Genomic DNA, 22,109 nt, shown 5'->3' with positions numbered 1-22,109 from the left:
TTTTCAGCATAGTCTTTAGTCTTCTGAATAAGAGAAGAACCTTTGACTAATTTTAATTATAACTACATTTATGAATATTCAAATCAAAGAATAATCTCTATGTATTTTAAAAGTAAAGATCACACTTTACTAGGTAATAGCATCCAAATTATTATCCAAAGACATTTTAATTTCAAGCAAGCTTCAGGAATATCAAGCTTACTTTTGATCAATGTGCTGCTTTTTAAATGCTTTGTAAAGATTTCATGATACCAAATATGCAATCCAGTTAATGGGTAAGATTTGCTAGCATGACATGAAAATGCTAGACGGAACAGAAAAATTCAATGAATCTGTCATTTGCTCATATGAAAGTTAAGGTAGTATACTGATTTAAATGTTTAGAGGAAAGAAAATAAGGGTTAACAACTATCTTTTTAAAAGTTTATTTTCCAATAAATTCTCAGATCTAGGAAGAAGAAAGAAAAAAAACATCAAATATAACTTACCTTTTTGTCTCTGGTCCTTACTTCCCCATAGAAATCTAGGGCCTCTTGTGCCTTTAAAAATTTGCCCCGATGTAACAAATATGCACAAATCATTACACCAGTTCGTCCCTTTCCAGCTTTACAGTGAATTGCTGCTACATGATTGTCATCTTCACTTAGCCATTGGTCAAGATCTTCACAAAAGGGTTTGATAAGTTCTAGCTGTGGTGGATTATGGTCTTCGAAAGGATACTGTGCAACTGTGGTAAAAAGATAACCTCAAATAAGAAAAAAATCTCTCCTGAATTGCTTATTAAATGTATGTTAACTTCAGAAATGTTGCATATAAACTTAACAGAGTTCTTAAAGAAAAACTGAACTCCAGAGAAAAATAATTTATTGTCTCATAATTCTCTAATTTTTGAATAGGAAATAGTCTCTCAACTCAAATTTACCCATTAGACAGGGAAACCAGGTATTATTTTCCTCACTTTATGAAGGAGGAAACTTTGCAATAGAGTAGCAAAGAAGTATCAGAGGTCACAACATATCAGAGGTGGAGGTAAACTCAAAATTAAATGTCACAGGAGCCTCTTATCAGGGCTCTCAATACATTTTCTAACAAAAGGAATTGTAACACTTATAATATTGCATAATCACAAAACATATATTCCAAAGAAAGTACAGATCACTAACAAATCAACAATGGAAAAGACTGCATTTTACACTTCATATAATAAAAACGTCAAACATGTTATTTTAAAGATGGTCTTGCAAATGTTAGTGTTGTATACACATGACTTTAAAGACATTTACAAAAGAAATTGAGGAAAAAAAAAAACCCAAGCTATAAAATGTATACAATTGTAGTAAAGTTTATCAAGCGATGTTTCAGATCTTTTCACATGAGTTATAAGAACTCAAAACTTCTCTGTTCCCTATAGTTAGAGTTGAGGTTCTTAAAACATTTTTTCTAGAAATAGGACTTTAAATAAATCACTACTAAATTTTATCTTATTGGTTCCACTCTATTAAGATTCTTAAAAATGCCGACTAACATTCAATCTACTTATCTTCTGTGTTATCTAAATATGTGAAAAGTATGTCTTTTATATCTTCAACCAGGTCATTCATAATGGGGTACAAGATACACTCAATTAAGCCTTTGGTGTGACAGAACAGCTCTTCAAGTAGACAATGACTACCATTATAGGGAATCAGCAGGACAGCTTTTACTTAGTCTTCTGCCCAGCTGTACCATCATTCCAACTTCATTTCCCCAGTGGCATACAAAAACATCCAGAAAAACCTGTTAAACGCCTATTTAAAGCTAGATAAACCTCGAGTAAAACACTCTTTGACCAGTAAGCAGTAGCCTAAATCCACTAAAAATGAAACATTCTTAGTAAATCTATCCTGGCTCTCACAGCCACTAGCACTTCTGAATTCTCAAACCAACTGTTTGAAAGTCCATTCTAAATATTTAGGAGGGATCAATGGCCAATATATCAATCTGTCAAGGCACCCACTTTCTCTTTTTGACTATCACGGCAGCATCTTGCCAAGCTTCTCAACTCTCCAGGTCTCTCATGGTTCAAAGGGTTCCACAAATACAAATGAAAGTTTCTGTGGGCTCTGAGATAGAATTTACTACACCTGGAGAAGAACACATTTAAATCAACTCCTGCTCTCATCTATCAGGCTCCTCTTATCCATATTTCATTATACCCTTTTCCACCACTCATGTTCCTCGATAGGAGTTAAGTTGTTCTTCTTTCTCCCTGTAATCTCTTACTGTTACACCAAATGCCTCCAACTGTAGGAATAACCCTCTCTTTATTCTACTGTTAGTCTAGGAATTTCTCCTAATTCTAGGTCTATTCTACAATTTAGTCTTCCTAGTACTACTGGCAGGTTTATATGATACTTGTTTCCAAAAACACAATAGCAAAATTAAATTTATTTTTCAAATTTTCTAAGACCATCTTTAAGATAAATATATCACTTAATAATTGAGATTATTCATTATTGGTATGACAGTAAGATTTAGACTGTTGGCTTCAAGTTATCAAACATAATACAGTGTATTTATGCCTACCTCTGCAGTTAAATTTGGCGGTATCATAATGTCTTTCAGCACATCTAAAAGAAAAGTTTAAAGGTGATATAAAATTATCTTTTGCACTTGAGAAAGAAAAGTATATTAGTAACAAACATTTTCTGAACCTTTGTAAGGTACCAAGCATTACGTTAAATGTCTTACATTAACTATTGCTTTTAATCCTAAGACTCCTGTGAAGTAGGTACTGTTATTATGCACATTTTACAATTAAGGAAATCAAGGCTGAAAATGTTAAGTATACGCAATCAGAGCTTATACGTCTGCTTACAACACTTCTAGTGCCACTAATACACAACCCTGCAAACTCCGCTGCATCTGCACCTTCACATGCCCTTTGGGAAAATTATATACGCTAATGGTCTTTAGTTTTGATTTCACAAGATATGTGTAAACAACTAACTAGCTTCAATTTTACCTTTGCCTTATAATTGAGCATAGACAGTTTTCTCAAACTATTACTACAAAAGATGTATGTTAAAAACAGTAAAATTATAAGGGCAAAGGAAAAGTAAAGAAAAACGGAATGACGCTAATCTGCTCAGACACAACACTTCCTAAATCTTTTAACCAGATCTTTCTCTTTTTAGAGAAGCCAAAGGTCATCTTTTTCAATAATCTCTCAGGTTATAAGTTTTAATTGAAGTCTGAGAGTAATGAAAGACTAGTAAGTAAAATCAATATAGAATAGAAAAAAGTAATGTTGACTTAGCATTAAGGAAATGCTAAAAGTTGTCTTTTTAATAGTAGTCACATGTTTGTTATCATGCACTGGCTGACTCATGATTAATAGGCCATGTTTATAAACATTAATAGGCTCAGAAAGGGATTCCACACATTAGCTTGTGGTCAGCAGCATTCTGGTACCACCAACTACTAACCAAACCAGATATTTTAAAAATTATTTAAAATAAAAACAGCATTTTAAAACAAATAAAGGTCCATAGCCTCTGAATCCACCATTCCAAAATCCCCAAATTTTGAAGCATCTGAAACTTTCTCTTAACTGTATGGCAACCTCAGTTGCAGCAGAACTTGATCTGAGTTTATGAGAATGTCTACTCCTTAATTAACAGGAATACACTTACAGCAAAGAGTGAAACATTTTATTCTAGGTACTGTTCCAAATTCCACTGGGGTGTTATGCAATACAAAATATATGCTTCCACGTTACCCTTCTAAAAACTGAAAAATTCTGAATGCTGAAACACAACTAGCCCAAAGAATTTCACATAAGTGGTTATGGACCTGTGCTTTACATTCAGAAATCCTGAAATATCTGTAGAGTTCATCTATTTTAAACAATTTTTAAACTCAAATCCACATGAAGGTTGGGAATTCCCTGGTGCTCTCACTGCCGAGGACCTGGGTTCAATCGCTGGTCAGAGAACTAAGGTCCTACAAGCCAGGTGGTGCGGCAAAAAAAAAAAAAAAAAAAAAAAAAAATCCGCATGAAGATTGAACTAATTATAAGCAAACTGCAATCCACTAATTTCTAACTGGTCAGACCTGAAACAAATCAGCTTCTCATAATATTGCTGAAAACAAAGCTTTTCCATTTTAGCACACTATAATTTAGTATATTGAGTTTTGCTAGAAAGAAAATTTATTTAACAATGACATATGCATATATACGCATCCTTGCTAAATAATTTCATACTCGCTTTTATTTAAAAAAAAAATGACAAGCAGGAAGAAGAGACCTGACCAAGAAAATAGTAACATTTTACACTTTCTTTGGTACAAGTTAAAGAGGAGTATGGTCAATAGAGAAGAATCCTTAATGGAATATTTTATAAGGAATCATGTAAAATAGGGCTAACGAGGTGAGGGGAAAGGTATATACCAGGAAACAATTCTAAGAAACTGGTCTCATGAGAGCCCAACAAAAAATAAACATTTTGAGTTTCATACAGCTTCAGTTATCTAAAATTCCTGTACTTTTTTAGCAGCTCAAAATGTTTGGCTTGATAAACACTGCTGATAACTGCCATCATACACTGATTCTCAAATATTATTAAGAGGAAAAAAATGGAGGGAAAGTGAAAACAATGAGCTACTAAATGTCTATTAGATGTGCATACCTTACAAAGTTTCCATGTTTTTAAATTCATCCTCACAATCATATAATAGTTAATACTGTCTCCATTTTATATATGAGAAAGCTAAAATTTAGAAGAGCATTACAAAACTGGCCCTAAACCACGATATGTAAATGGAAGAGCCCAGCACCTCGGATTACAAAAGTCTAACTTTTTTCAGTATTGTTCCATACTCCACGCATAATGAAAAATATAAAAGTTTAAAAAACGAAACAATAACAAATTTTAGTCAAAGTCAGCATTCCAACAAGAGCATTATTTGGCATAAAAGAACCAACAAACAGTGATAATGAAAACATGAAAAAACTGTGAAAATATCTACAGGTGTGGATAGGGAGGGAGTATGTGAAAACATATACTGGGCCTGGTAGTGATGAAAGTGATCTGGGGAGTGGTTGGTCGGGTAAGAAAGAAAGAAGACTCTCTTAATTAAAACCTTCTCTGATGGGGCTTCCCTGGTGATGCAGTGGTTAAGAACCCGTCTGCTAATGCAGGGGACACAGGTTCGATCCCTGGTCCAGGAAGATCCCACATGCTGCGGAGCAGCTAAGCCCAGGCGCCACAACTACTGAGCCTGTGCTCTGGAACCCACGAGCCACAACTACTGAGCCCACAACTGCTGGAGCCACAACTACTGTGTGCCGCAACTGCTGAAGCCCTCATGCCTGGAGTCTGTGCTTTGCAGCAGGAGAGGCCACGGCAATGAGAGGCCCGTGCACCGCAACGAAGAGTAGCTCCCGCTCGCCGCAACTAGAGAAAGCCCACGCACAGCAACGAAGACCCAACGCAGCCAAAAATAAACAAATAAGTAAATTTTAAAAAATTAAAAAAAACAAAACACAAACTTTCTCTGATAACTGCACACACATACACACACACACAGAGTCCCTTGTAAATTTATGGTATATTAGTGATAAGTCTTTCAACAAACCAAAATTAAAGATACATGAATGGTGAATGGGATCTGACTAAGACAAGTGTATTTATACTTCCTTATAACCAGAACTCAAAAGATATCTTTTTTTAAATCATCACCTCATATTGGCTTATATAAGACAAGAGAAATAAAGATGCACTGAAAGAGAGCTTTTATGAAGTAGTAGACAGAAAGTGAAGAAAGGGATAAGATTAATAGGAAATGCTTCCAGAGGAATGAGACTCGTCATAGAATCAGCTAGGCATGTAGGTCTCTTGTTTACTCTCTTCAGTGGAGCTATCCCTATCTTACAAAATAAAACTTAATAGATAAAAATTAACAACAGCTGAAGGTTTACCACAAAATGATGCAGAGCTGTATGTCAAATAGAATACACCATGAAATACAGTCAACCTTTTAAAAATTAGTATCCAGTGAACATTTAACTTCCTCAAAGGCAAGAACTGTATTATGTCTTTATACCCTATCTCCGAGACCCTTCCTCCCCTTACCCCCACCAGAAGACAGAATACAGAGGAACACATAAAAATGAAGTACACACACTTGCATAAAACAAAATGATTAATGTATTAAGTAATTCACCAAGTATACCTGAATTTGGTTAATAATATGAGGTTAATTTTGTCCTTTCTTAAAATAACTTACTGAATGCCTGATAATAGAGATATAAACAGTTATAGTCAATTATTAGAAAATCCACATTAAGAACTCTTCTTCACCCATATATGTCATAGTTGCCATAAAAAGTTTAATATACTATTAAATACAGGTATGTCAAGTGCAAATATTTTAAGATCTTTCCATTTACATATGTTTGCAAAGACATACATCACATCTAATTAATATCCTAAAAATAAAAGAAACAAAATAGAAACATCTGCTACTTATCAGACTCACTTACCCAGAGCCAGAAATATAAACAGGGGTAGAAAAGTAAAGAAGACTGAAAAGTGACATCAGAAATCAAAACATGCTACAACTTGGTAGTTCTAGAAACTTCTGAAGAAAGTAAAATTTGGGGAGATTAAAACAAAGAATCAAACAAAAAAAACAGAAAGGGAATACTGGCATCAACAGTGGATGGTCTGCTACCATATGTACCTGTGTGACCTTGTTCAATTCACTTAACTTCTCTAGGCCTCAGATTCCCCATCAGTAAAATGAGAAGGTTGGACTAAATGATCTCTTTCAGGTACTTTCCAGTCTATGATTCCATTAAATGGATGGGGGAATAAGGGAGTTAAAATATGTGCACCCAAAGCTACTCTCAACTAATAATGAGACAGTTCATTAACTTGGGGGTCTGATGTTTGGATATACAAAAACAAACCGGCAATCAACTCTCCAGGCTAGATACCAATGCCAACTTTAACCATAATAACACAAGTGACCCACAATACTGACAGTACAAACCTGAGTCCTAAATTCTAGAAGCAGGAAGCCATTGCATACAGGAATGAAAAGAATTTCCTTTCCTTTCTTTGGATATAATGTTAAACTCAAATAAAGTTTTGAAATAAGGCAGAATCTGTCTTTAGTATCTTTCTACCTTCCTTCTGGGACTCTCTACATGCCCAGTACTAAGAGTCTAAGCCTGAGGTGACTCATTTAGTGGACTCCAGCTTTTGACAGTTCATGTCCTGTTTGGTTTTTTGTTTGTTTTTTTTTTTTTGAAACTTAACTTCTGAATTCAGTTGTTCAAAAACTACAAAACTTTGTGGTTTTTATTTTCCTCCACAGAAACACTCTGGCACCTGTAACAAGAGTTTTTGTAGGAGAGGTTAATCTAGAAAAGAGAAAGATATACGCACAGATCATTTGTAAGTTGGGACCCACCTAAACTTAAGTTTCTACAGCACCTTTTACTTTCTTTCATCTTACTTATTACCACTACACCGTACACACACACACACACCATAATCTGACCATAATGGATTATCTGCCATATTCTAGACAATATTATTGCCAACAAGCTTCTTACATGCCATTCTCTCTGCCTGCACACTGCCGTTTCCCCTCCTCCTAAGCCTCAGGTCAACCTCTATGATTCTTTTCACCCCAGCTCAAACATGCCATTCTTTATGAAACCTTCCCTACGGGGTGCAATGCACTATTTTGACTGTTGTCTACACAGCTCTCTTCTATACAAGAGTTACCTCTTCTATAATACTTTGTCTACCTTTCACATTAGATTATAATTACCTGAGGAATGGAACTACATCTTATTCACCTCTGCACTAACAAAATGTTGTAGAATGTATAACATGTAGCAAGCCCTCAGTAAATGTTTGCTTCTTTGTTCATCTGAGAAAATCAGTGACAACTCACTAAGAGATACAATACTAGTGTCTACTTCACTCTCAGGTCTTCTGAAGTCTTATCAGAGTACAAAGATCACTAAATTAAAGATAAAAAAGCAACATCCCACAAGCCAATAAGGCACAGAGAATCTTTCATTTTTTTGGTGAATATCTGAAAACCCACTGAACGCAGAAAAAAACCTTGTTCTTACATTTGATAAATAAACTCTACAGAAATTATAACAGTAAATTAGCATATATAACTTTAGATTAACATTTCCATTGCATAATTTATACATATCACATAGGAAAAATAAAAGCCAGGTATAAACATAACACATTTTATACACAATTTGTTTTTTTAATTAGAAAATGGTCAATATTTTGGGAAGGAAAAAATGGTCAAGAGCAAAAATGATAAGATATTTTCTTCACATTTTTCTTTCCTTCTTTTTTTTTTTTTTCTATTTTACACCTCTACTCACAAAGTCAAAAGAAAAAATGAAAGGTTAAAGATAAGGTCAGCTAGCTGAATCAAGAGGCAATCCTTACATCCCTGCCCCAGACAAGAGAAACCACCCAAATCAACAATTTTAGTTAACTTATTTATTTTATATACAGTTAGAGAATATGCTAATAGCTTTTTCAATCAATTGACCTAGAGACACAGAATAAAATTATGTCTACTCTAGAAGCATCCCTCCATGGAAGATGGCATTAATGCTTTAGCAGAAGCTCTGTGTGAATTACACTTCAAGTTACCACATGGTTATGGGCCCAAAGATGGGCTAGATGCCAAGTCATTTAAAGCAGATCAAGTAACATGAATCTGTGCCAACACTGTTTTACCTCATCACTACACTTTCTAAATGACCTAACAATGCTCTCAATCAGACTTCTTGAACTAATTGTTTTAGGAATACAATTCTGTTAAAATACATCTTTAACTCTACCTCATTCTAACAAGGAAATAACTTTCACTCAATAGTTATTTTAGAAGATATTTGCAAGCATACAAACAAGAAAACATACTTACAGATTGTATATCTTGTAATGGTTTTTATGCTTTGAATCCAAAAACCTTAAAACAAAACAAACAAACAAAAAGCCACCATTAACAAAAATGAGCTAACATTTGAAATTACATTACTACTGTTGAGAAAAACCAAAAGACAGATTCTATTTTTCCTAATCTCAAATATCATTTAAGAAAAATAAATAAATAAACTCCAATAAATATTCTATCCATGGATTTAAACTAGTAATCAGATCTTTCTTAAGTAATTATTACATTACACAGATTTATACAATCTGAAGTAAAGCCATAGCTCTTCATAAAATGAATATTTTCATAATCTTCTCTCTTCAGCCTAACATAATGAGATTGAGTATTAAGAAATAACTTCTTTAAAAAGCAGCATTAGCATTTAGCTCAAGTTCACCTAGCTTATACAGTTTTGTGAGAAAGAGTCACATGCAATCAAGAAATCTTAAAAATAACCCTGGAAATTCAGCCATCATTTTCTTTCAAACTAAAAACTTTTGATATCTGAAAGATGCAAGTAATAACTATTAGCTCTGTACAAAGTTTATTAAGTATTTTCACATACATATTCTCCTTGGATGCTCACAAACATCTGAGAGGTAGAGAGATGAAGGAAGTAGATATCAAAGAAATTACAGGACTTGCCCAAGGTCATACAGCTAATACGTCAAAATAATACGTCAAAATAATAGGTCAAAAGACCAAAGACCTCTCCCCTCAACAATTAGTTAAGAAACTAAACAACAACAACTACAGCCAACACTTACTATATGCCAGGCACTATTTAAAATACTTTATGCATACAAATTTGTTTAATCCTGTAAGGTAGGTAATAGAGGGGTTAGAAAAGTATAAGGCTGAGGAAATAGAATAAATAGAAGAACAAATGGAAAACAGAAGAGAACATTTTAAAAGATCTAAAGTCTAGGAGATTCAACATATGAATAGGCATCCCAGAGAAAACAACAGAAAACACAGGAGAAGAAATCCAAGATATAATTCAAGAAAAATACCCAAAACTGAAGGCCATGAATTTCCAAACTGAAAGCGTATAATGAGTATTCAGCAATATTAAAACAGACCCAAATAAAGACATACATATCTCACTGAAATTTCTGAATGCTGAAGACATAAACATAAGATCCTAGCTGCCTGAGAGGAATCATGTTTCATAAAATGAATATGGAATCTGAATAACATCATCCTTTTTAATGGCAACACCAGCAGCTAGAAAACAACTGGGCAAAACCTTCTGACTTAAAATTATTCCTAGCCTAGAATTCCATACCAAGATAGACTATAAAACAAGTGTGAATATATATAATAAAGGCATTTTAAAATAAGCAAAGTCTCAAATAATTTTGCTTTCCACATATTCTCTCTCAGGAAGTTACTACAAGATGTGTTCCACAAAAACAAGGGTGGGAAACCGTGAAAGAAGATGACAAGTTCCAGAAACTGAAGAATCCAACGCATGAGAAGAAAAAGGAGAATCCCCAGAATGAATAGCGAAGGGACATCTCGATTAGACAGTCATACAGCAAGCCTAGAGAACGACTAATCCAGATTAGGGAAGACCGGAAGGTTCCTGGAGAAGATAAAATTGATATAATAAAAAATGTGCTCAAACATATACAGAGATTTATACAACTAGGGGTAAGTTTAGGGATGAATTAAAGTTAAGAATGTAGAATCTAAACGAGAGAGAGAGAAAGAGAGAGAGAAAAAAGGAGGGAAGAAGGGATGGAGAGAGGGAGAACTGTAAATCCAGGGAAAACAAAATGTGTAGGAAAAACCAGTTATAATATACTATATTGCTTAACTATGAATGACATTTATCTAGTCATAATGACATAAAAACCCAATACTGATATAACCAAAATTACAATATACTACTGGAAGAATGGGAGAATGAAAATATGTGGTTAGGTTAAGAGGGAAAAAAAAAGAGTTCATAAACTTGAATGTGAAAAATTATGTTACACGGTAATACAAACAGTACTTATAACTTTATCACTAACTGATATGTCATACTACAGTTGATGAAGATATCAAAATATTATTTACAATCAACACTGCAAAAATTAACATAGTCATTAGACCTGCCAACAGATTTGATTTAAATGTGGTAATAACTATTATTATATAGACGTTTTTAAATATTTTATAACAATTATAATCAAAACTAATATAATAGGCACATTTATAATCCTATGAATTTTATTTTATGGATTTAAAATCATTTTAAGAAAGGGTTCATAAGCTTCACCAGACTGCCAAAAAGGTACATGGCCTAAGATTAAGAACTCTTGCCACAGGGCATAGGGAAACAAAGGAAAATAACTACCTATTTTTTTGTGTGGCAGTGGTTGTTAATAAACCCTATAGAACTACTTGATTTTAGTATTTCATGCATACAACTTTTTCAAAGTAAATATTTAAGGTATGTGTAACTTTATTTTATTTTATTTTTTTTTCTGGTACACGGGCCTGTCACTGTTGTGGCCTCTCCCGTTGCGGAGCACAGGCTCCGGACGTGCAGGCTCAGTGGCCATGGCTCACGGGCCCAGCCGCTCCACGGCATGTGGGATCCTCACGGACCGGGCGTGAACCCATGTCCCCTGCATCGGCAGGCGGACTCTCAACCACTGTGCCACCAGGGAAGCCCGGTATGTGTAACTTTTTATAATTCTTTGCTTTAACCCATTAACTACTTCAACCAACCCAGGATGCACTGATTCTGCTACAAAGACTTCTACTGAGCTATAAATATATTACAGGAAAAAGTGGTTTGTTACAGACCCTTTCACTCCTGTCTGTTCTACCCTCTTTATCTTCTATATTCCTGTACCTTTTGGATTTTTCTTTAAATTGAGGTAAAAATTTACATACAGTGAAAAAGATGGATCTTAGGTGTACAATTCTATAAGTTTTGTAACAACCACTCTAATCAAAATATAGAACACTTCTACCACCCCAGAAAATTCCCTCATGCCCATTTTCAGTCAAGCCCCACCAAGCTCTCAGGTAGCTACTACTATTACCATATATTAGTTTGGCCTTGTTCTTTAATTTCATGTAAATGTAATCATGTAATATGCATTCTTTTTAAACTGATTTCCTTCACTTAATGTTTTTCAAATTTACCCATGTTGTTACATGTATGGATAGTTCATTCTTTTTATTCTATTACTCCACTGCATGAACATAACACCATTTGTTTATCCATTCTCCTTTGATGGATATCTGGGGTGTTTACAGTTTGGGGTTATTATGAATAAAGTGCATAAACATTCTCATGCAAGTCTTTTGGAGGACATATGCTTTCATTTCCTTGAGTAAATAACAGCTCGGAGTAGAACTGCTGGGTCGCAGAGGAGATAGGGTGGGTGCATATTTAACTCTATAAGAAACTACTGAACAGTTTTCAAAAGCGGCTATACCATTCCACAGTCCTACCAACATTTTAAGAGTTCCAGTTGCTCCACAGTCTCATCAATATTTGGTGTTGTCAGCTTTTTAAAATCCTAGTCCTTCATTTGTTTATTAGCCATTTTTACACTTTCTTTTTTGAAATGTCTGTTTAAGTCACTGGCTCATTTCTTCCCCCAACTAGATTATTTGTCTTTTTTATTATTGATTTATAGGAGTCTTTTATATATTCTGGGTATAAGTCCTTTGTCAGATATTTGCTCCTTGTGTATGACTTGCCTTTTCATTTCCTTAATATTGTGCTTTGATAATCAACAAATTTAAATTTTGATAAATCTAATATATCAAATTTTCTTTTGTTTAGAACTTTGCATCCTCTCTGAGAAATCTTTCCCTACACATAAAGAATTCATAAAGATATTCTCTATGTTTTGTTCTAGAAGCTTTATACATACTTTTAGATTTTTCTGTTTCTATTTTAATTTGGTTGGAAATTTAGTATGGGTAATTAGAATAACCAAAACATAGACAAATGATTTGAAGGACAGTGATCATAAAATTTAATAAACAACAACTCATTGCTACCTGCCATATCTTCCACCATAGGTTTCTTCTGAGAGAAAATGAATAAGCAAAAAATGATCTACAAAATACAATTTTCTCACAGAAAGCGTACAACGTAAATGTGAGCAGAGGGGGGGAAAAAGGTATTTTGGAGGATTAATAGATCATTTTTAGTTCATTCTGAGTCTGGTAACTTTATGTTTTGAATCCAAATACATAAACCAATACTATATTAATAGGTATGTACACATCCCATTGCCCATCTCCAAGGAATACTATTCACATGTGGCAGCCCTTCGTACACTTAAACTGGAGTCTAAAGGATTGACAGGACATGTACCAAAATGATCACAGTGGCTATCCTGGGTTTTCAGGGAGAGATGGAGGCTTTCATGATTTACTTTCAACACTTCTACAATTTTGTTGTTAAAACATAAGCACATACTACTTTCAAAAGAAAAAAGTTTTCTGTCCTAATGTATTTTCCCAAAAAAGTAAGAACTGATGAAGTTATATCACACTATGTTTTACCTCCAAAAAGTGAGCTTCATTGAAAGTCTAGGTTCTCTAGAGGGGTGGGATAGGGAGGGTGGGAGGGAGTGAGACACAAGAGGGAAGAGATATGGGAACATAAGTATATGTATAACAGATTCACTTTGTTATAAAGCAGAAACTAACATACCATTGTAAAGCAATTATACTCCAATAAAGATGTAAAAACAAAAAGAGTCTAGGTTCTCTTAAACAGTATTTTTTAGAGTTTACATAAAATTAATATTTTCATATACTATTTTAAAGTAGAAAAAACATGGATCAAAGCTTTTTTTAATGTGATAACAGTCCTCCTTGAGAAATAATTAGTTCTAATAATTCATGCAATTCCTATTTATAAAGACTCATGAGGTTTTTCTTGGTTATATTTTCATTCATACTGAGCCTGTCCTGAGGATGTTCAAAAAAAAAAAATTATTGGCACACACTGTATGCCAAAATCACAAATCTAACATCAGTGAGAAACGATGTCAACAAAACAGAAACAATTCATTAAAATGCTGGTAATGTGTTATCTCTTTAAATCCCTCCTAGAGGCTCCATGGAAAGCCTATTCTTCAATTTCATCAGGACACTTCTTACGTTACTTTAGCTAGGTGTCTACAATGTATATTCAAAGCCAACTTTTATCCTCTTTCAGCTTTCAAGTATTATTTATTATGGGCACAACTGCTAAGAATTTCTGCTTCCCAATCTTTTATTTTTCTACATTCCATTCAGGAAGTACTAAAGACTTCCTAAATAAACAGCCTCATTTGATGCCTTATAACACACATTTAAAAATAAAATCACTTCACTTCTAGAAAAGAAAAGTATCTATTAGGGTAACCTTTCATTAAATTAAATATCCCACAAAATAATACCGATTGACCTAGTAAAATGGAAATACATTACAGATGGTAAATAGGTGTCAAACTAGTAGTGGCTTGTTGAGGGGCAATGTTAAGCCTATTAAAACAGGTTGGAGACTGGGAAAGAATATCTGCCATTAGTGAGGGAGAGAGAATAAAATAAAAATTTTCACTTTATTTGCCATTTCTAGAGAACATCAATACAAATATATGGGTAAAATTCAGTAAAAAGCAAAATTTGAACATTATAAATTATTATACAGTAGCAAAGTTATTGTAACCAGATTAAAGTTCTATTATGAATAGGCCTTATTTAAATAACTTTGTTCTAAAAATCTTTTTTTATACTGGCATTCAATACAAAGGGGCCATCTCGTAAATTTTTCTTACAGGAGCATGTATATACTTTTGACCATTAAAGAGTATCTGATACAGGAGTTTTCCTCTTGTAAATAACTGTAAAACTGGGCAAAATGTATGAGGCACTAAACAAAAGGTAGCATAGGCTTATGATCCGTAGGGAAAAAGAAACATGAGGTTACCCCATGGCTGCCTTGCTTTCAGGTTGGAGACTCTTTTCTGACACAGCAGAAGGAAGTAGCACAAATGGAACAAAGGTTTCACTGAGGTATACAGGCAGAGATTGGAGTTCTGGGTGGTAAAGCAGCTAGAGTTTGTGGAAGAGGGTAGCAGAAAAAGGAGGATGAACAGACAGAGGGACTTCGAAGTGTGTATGGAAATTCACCTCAGGGCCTTGGTCATGGGTTGGGCTGCATATATGCAGAATCTGGAAGCATAATGGAGATGACACCAGAGATAGCACAGCTCTAGGAGAAGGAGTTCTGGTCCAGCCAGAGTGGAGAGACCTCATTGAGGAACTCACGTATTCAGCTGAGAACCCAGAAAGGCCACACGTTAGGAGTAAGGACCATGCCCTGAACAAAAGACAAAACTAAAATAGGCCTGCCTTAACAAAGAAAACCACACCTGATAATACAAGAAGATTAACCATTAATTTAAATGCCTGCCAAAATGAAACTCAGCACCCTTAAATTAACATTCAGACTCCCTACAACATATCACCCACAACATTCATCATACAATTAAAACTTATTAGACATGCAAAGCAGGAAAACATGACCTATGACCAAGAAAAAGAAAAAGCAGTCAGTGGAAACCAACACCAAGACAAACCAGATGTTAGAATTAGCAGACACGGACTTTGAAGCAGCTATTATAAATATATATGGGAATGTAAAGGAAAATGATTATAGCAAATGAAAAGACAAATCTCAGCAAAGACACAGAGACTATAAAAGACAGAAATTCTGGGTCTCAAAAGTACAGTATCTGAAAAGAAAAAAATCTACTTGCATGGTCTTAACGGAAGACTGGGGACTGCAGAAGAAAGATGTGACAGATTGTATTTTCTAAGAATGACTACATCTCCCATCCCACATGCTCTTCATACAACATAACCTTAACACTGCTCCCATCAAGTGATGGGGTCTATGGTCCCTCCCCCTTGAACTTGGGCACACCTTTGTGACTGCCTCAACCAACACAGTATGGGCAGAAGTGACATAAAGCTATTTCTAAGGCTAGGTCATAAAAATACCATGCACTTCTACCTATGCACTTCATTCTTAACAAGCTGCCATGCTACGAGGGCTCAAACTAGCCTACATGGAAAGACCAAGCATAGGGGTTCTGGCCAACAGCCCAACGAAAGACCCAGATAAAGACAGCATTTACCAGACATGTGAGTGAAAACAACTTCAGATGATTCAGCCCCCAACCGGCCAACTCATCTCCTGTCACTGAGTCTTCCCAACTAAGGCCCCAGACACTGTGGAGCAGAAACAAGCCACCTCCACCATGCCTTGTCTGAATTTCTGACTCAATCTGTGAGTATAAAATAAATAAATGTTCTATGCTATTTATGTTTAGAGGTGGTTTGTTATGCATAAATATTAGCTGGAAAATAAATATATGAATTTGACCAAAGATTAGTGGTAATTATCTAACCTGAAGAACAGAAGAAAGAAATGGAAAAAAAATTTTTAAGACATCATGGCCAGAAATTTCCCACCCATGGTATAAAACATTAACTTAGAGATACTAGAAGCTCAATAAACTTCAAGTAAGACAAATATAAAAAGAACCACACTATGCATATCATGATCAAAACCACTGAAAACCAAAGACAAAGGGAAAAAAAACAAAAGGAGTCAAAGAAAAAGACACATTATGTATAGGAGAATACCAGTCTGAATAACGGCTGACTTCTCATCAGATCTAATGAAGTGCTGAAAAGCAAAAAAAAAAAAAAAAAAAAAAAAAAAAAAGCCATCCCAGAAGTCTATATCCAGCAAAATGCCCTTCAAAAACAATCAACAGAAGCTGAGAGGATCTGACGCCAGCAGACTTGCCCACAGGCTGAAGGGAACTAATTCCAGATGAAAAGTGAGTCTACAGAAAGAAACAAAAAGCATCAGAAATAGTAAATATAGGAATAAATATAAAAGGACATCTTTTTCTTCTCTTGATTCCACTGAAAGACAACTAACTGTTTAAAGCAAATAAAATAACACTGTATTCTGGGGTTTATTACATACATAGATATAAAATCATACCAAAAAAATTGAGGCAAGCAGAATTTTACTGTTGTAGGGCTCTCATATTTTAATGGGAACTGTAATAAGCTAAGAATGTGTTCTATAATACCTAGAACAAACTCTAAATATATATATATTTATACATACAAATAAAAAGTCAATAGAAGAATTTAAATTGAATACCTGAAAATATTCTATTAACCCCAAAGAGGACAGGAAAAGAAGAATGGAGAGAATGAGAGTGAAACAGGAATGAATGAACAACTAAACACAAATAGAAAGATGTTAGTCTTAAATAAAACATATTAATCATTATATTAAATATAAATGGACTAAACACTCCAATTAAGCAAGTTGGTGATTGGGGATTTCCTTGGTGGCTCGTTGTTAAGAATCCGCCTGCCAGTGCAGGGGACACGGGTTCGATCCCTGGTCTGGGAAGAACCCACATGCCGCAGAGAAACTAAGCCCGTGCACCACAGCTACTGAGCCTGCGCTCTAGAGCCTGCGAGCCACAGCTACTGAGCCTGCGAGCCACAGCTACTGAAGCCCGTGCACCTAGAGCCCATGCTCCGCAACAAGAGAAGCCACCGCAATGAGAAGCTCGCACACCACAATGAAGAGCAGCCCCCACTCGCTGCAACTAGAGAAAGCCTGCACGCAGCAACAAAGACCCAACTCAGCCAAAAAAAAAAAAAGTCAGTGATTACAAAGCAAGTTCAAAACTGACCTTCATAATATTTCTTCATGAAATATAGTACATATAAATGTTTACATATACTTGCTACACAAGTTGTCACACTCTATAAATTAATATACTATGCAATGTTCAACTCTGAAGAAGCAAGACAAGATTACCTAAATCAAATGCAAAACTCAATCCAGATGCTCTATACATTAACACCATGCAACTGAACTCATTGCAATAGAGGAGAAAGAATCTAGGTTGCAAGATAAGCTTTATACTGACTCTTAGAAGGCATAAGAAACTCAGTTATTACTTTGGTGAAGTTACTGGTGGTCCAGAGCCTGACCCTCTACCTTTCAGGGTTAGACTTGATCCTGTCAGCATATTGAGTGGTTCCCCCCCAACCCAGGGACAAATTAAAACCCATTATCATATGACTGATGTATAAATATCACAATGATCATAATGGCAATATACTAATTTATTGAAAAATCCAACTGCCATAAGAACTAAATTATTCATACCTTTATGACCATATCTAACCATAAGCAGACCTGAGAATTGAAATCAGAATGCTGCTGAATAAATGTGGAATCAAACAAGAGAAGTTAGTTAAATGAAGTAATTTTTAATAGACTAAGATATTCTGATGTTTCCATCTCCACAAAAGGAATGGTTTTGCCAAAAATATCTAAAGTTCATTGGCTAAGGCTTCCTTTCTCTTGGCAGTGCTTTTTCCATGTTTCAATAGCTAACCAATCCTTCTTTTCACCGAAAGGCTTTATGTTGACAAACTAAATATATTCTACTGCATTAAACTGAAGTCTTACTGTAAGGCCTGAGAGTCATTCTGTTTTTTAAAGGTGAACTGGTATATTTCTGCTTGGTGCCAGTACTTACTGATATTAAAGTCTATATTATTAGAGTTGGGAACTGATAAAAATTCATCCAACAAATATTTATTGAACACCTGCAATGTGACAAGCACTACTGTGGATACACTGGTAACAAAACTCCAAGTAGGAACGACCACAATCATAATAACAATTGCTCCTAGCAGCTTGAGAAAAGCCCATCAGCAAACCCCCTTTCAAGGTATCCCATTCAGAAAATAGCCTAAGAACACTAGATAGCTCTTACTAATCCAGAAATAGGCTAAAAAGAAAAATAATTACTTATTTGCTACATTTTTCTGTAGGTGAGTCACTATTTGGTAACCATTTTTAATTCATCTGCTGTATCCATGTTGAATCAACATTTGCCCTTAGAACCCTAATATACCTACAATTGCTACTGCTACTACTAAAACATGAAATTGGATTGTTGTTTTTCTTTTTAACACATAAATTATATCTGCCTTAATCCCACTAACACAGGCAAACTGCAAATATTCTAGTCCTTGACTATTTTCTTCTAGTCATCTTCAGGTTGTCAGAATTAAAATCAGTCAGATATCTGACACAAGGAAAGTAAGTATCTTGTTGAAAATGTACTTTTCACTCTTGCCTGCACAGTAGTACTTTCTCCTACATTATCTCAAGTTAAATAGAAGAGAAAAAATAAGAGCTTTATATTATATTCAGGTGAAAGATAGTAATCCCCAGAACTAGAGAAAATCTATTCTATCTAAAGAGGTATAAAATTAGAAGGAAAAGAAATAAACAGTGTAGTAAGTAACCTATAACTCACTGAAAAAAATTCAGAAGGCTATTAAAAATATTATGAATAAGAAACGCCAAACATTTCTCTGAAGAAGTTGTATCATTTTGTGCTTTTACATGGATGAGAGTTCCAGTTGATCTACATCCTTGCCAACCCATTAGCCCTTTAAGTTTTAGCCATCCCAGTAAATATGAAATAGGATCTCACTGCGTTTTAATTTTCATTTTCCTGATGATTGAGTTTGAATTTTTCATATGCTTATTGATCATTTATAAATCTTCTTTTAAAAAGTTTCTGTTCAGATCTTTTGCCCTTTATGGGGTTGTCCTCTTATGAATTTGTAACAGCATCTTTATACTGTGTTGAATTCAAGTCCTTTGTCAGATATATGAACTGCAAATATTCCTCCCAGACTGTGGCTGCTTTTTTATTCACTAATGGTGTCTTTCAAAAAATAGAAGTATTTAATGTTGATGAAGTTCACTTTGTCAATTTTTTCTTGTACAGTTAATTTTGTATGTACTAAGAAATCTTTGACTAAACAAAAAGTCACAAAGATTTTCTTCTTTGGTGTTTTTATCTAGAAGTTTTATAGTTTTACATTTTCTTTTATGTTTCCATCTATAATCCATTTTAAGTTAATTTATGTGTACAGGCATACCTCAGAGATATTTTGAGTTTGGTTCTAGATGACTACAATAAAGCAGATATAGCAACAAAGCAAATCACATGAAATTTCTGGTATCCCAGTGCATATATAAAAGTTATGTCTGCACTATACTATAGTCTATTAAGTGTGCAATAACAGCATTATGTCTAAAAAAACAATGTACCTACCTTAACTTAAAAATACCTTATTGCTAAAAAATGCTAAACATCACTTGACAACTCAGGGTTGCCATAAACCTTCAATTTGTAAAAAAAAAAAAAAAAATGCAGCATTTGTGAAGTGCAATAAAGTGAAGCATAACAAAATGAGGTATGCCTGTATGATGAGAAAGGCTCATTTTACTTTTCATACTGACTTACAGTTGTTCCAGCTTCATTTGTTAATAAGCCTTTGTCAATTAATGTATATGTGAGTTTTTCTGGAATCTCTATTTTGTTCCATTGATCTATATTATATGACCCAGCAATTCTACTCATAGGTAGCCAACAGAAATGAAAATATATGTCCACAAACGTCTTGTCCATGAATACTCATAGCAGCTTTGTTCACAGTAGACCCAAACTGAAAACAACCCGAATGTCCATCACAGGGGAATGGATAAATAAATTATATCATATCCATAAAATGGAATACCACTCAGCAATAAAAAGAACCAAATTACTAATAAAAGCAACAACAGGGATGAATTTCAAAACTATTATGCTAAAAGAAAGAAGCCAGACACAAAACAGTACATACATATGACTACATTTATATAAAATTCTAGAACATGCAAAACTTATCTACAGTGACAGAAGACAAAGTAAGAGATTGCCTGGAACCGGGGCTGGGGACTGATTGCAAAGGGGCATTAAGAAACTTTATGGTAATAGAAATGTTCTAAATCTTGATTGTGGTGATGTTTACATGGGCGTATATACGTCAAAACTCAATGAAGTGTACACTTAAAAAAGGTACACGTTGCATATAAATTATACCTTAAAAATTGGTTTTTAAGAGTAATATGGGGCTTCCCTGGTGGCGCAGTGGTTGAGAGTCCACCTGCCGATGCAGGGGACACGGGTTCGTGCCCCGGTCCAGGAAGATCCCACATGCCGCAGAGCGGCTGGGCCCGTGAGCCATGGCCGCTGAGCCTGCACGTCCGGAGCCTGTGCTCCGCAATGGGAGAGGCCACAACAGTGAGAGGCCTGCGTACCACAAAAAAAAAAAAAAAAAAAAGAGTAATATGATTATAAGCATCAATTTATAAATTGCAACCCACCTCAAAAAATCTCAAATTTATTTTGATTAATAGCAGACATAGCAATAGAAGGAGCACATAATCTTCAGGAATTAGAACTTTTTAGAATGCAAAGCAAAATGGCACTGTCTAGAATAGTAGTCTAATAGAACTTTCCACAATGATGGAAATGTTCTATATCTGTGCTGTCCAACACAGTAGACACTAGCCACGTGTAGCTACTGAGCACTTGAAATGTGACTGGTGCAAAGGAAAATGAATGAGTAAATTTATTTTTAATGAATGTAAATTTAATCATAATTAGCTACATGTGGCTAGTGGCTACCATATTGGATAGCAAAAGTCTAAAAGATGTATCTATGAAAAAATCCACTGGAATAGAATGCACATGCTTCTTAGAAAGGAAACAGAAATGGGTATATTCTTGGGATAGAGAATAAAATTGAAACAGAAGAAAGATACAGTAATAACTGAGGACTTCACAACTGTCAAAATATCCACTGAAAAAGATATTTTCAACTATATGCAATTTTCTAACAAATTCTTGATATTTTTTATTAATTTTCTTTTATCAGTAGACTAATAAATAAGAAGGGAACTACAGTTTGGACACATTTCTAACCAAGAATGAGGAACAAGTTTGAGTGGAAATGCCAGGAAACAGGGAGAAAGTGTTCATATAATTTTAGAATTTACGTCAGACAAGGAAGGAAATACTGGCATAGTTAGATATGATACAGATCAGTAAAACGGATTTCAAAAGCTTCATTTAAATAACAGGCTATGAATTCATAACTCAATATCTAAAAGGAAAGACCATAGAGAGGCTTTAAAAACTAAAATTCTGTATAAACAATTACAA

At 34.6% G+C, this 22,109-nt stretch overlaps 1 protein-coding gene across 1 annotated transcript in view; it reads right to left on the bottom strand.

Moving 5' to 3' along the window:
• Positions 1-22,109, bottom strand: part of PTEN (phosphatase and tensin homolog) — a gene marked incomplete at its 5' end in the record, with an annotated part of 94,482 nt that overhangs the window by 34,304 nt on the left and 38,069 nt on the right. The window contains 3 exons of the mRNA XM_082643582.1: positions 489-727; positions 2,566-2,609; positions 8,962-9,006. Coding sequence (XP_082499708.1) covers positions 489-727; positions 2,566-2,609; positions 8,962-9,006 — 328 coding nt within the window. The remainder of the gene's footprint in view (positions 1-488; positions 728-2,565; positions 2,610-8,961; positions 9,007-22,109) is intronic.

The sequence above is a fragment of the Mesoplodon mirus genome (assembly GCF_964341445.2).
Source record: "Mesoplodon mirus genome assembly, chromosome: 2".
NCBI classification, from domain to species: domain Eukaryota; kingdom Metazoa; phylum Chordata; class Mammalia; order Artiodactyla; family Ziphiidae; genus Mesoplodon; species Mesoplodon mirus.
Note: the sequence above shows the minus strand (reverse complement) of the source record. Positions and strands in the feature narration are given on the sequence as shown.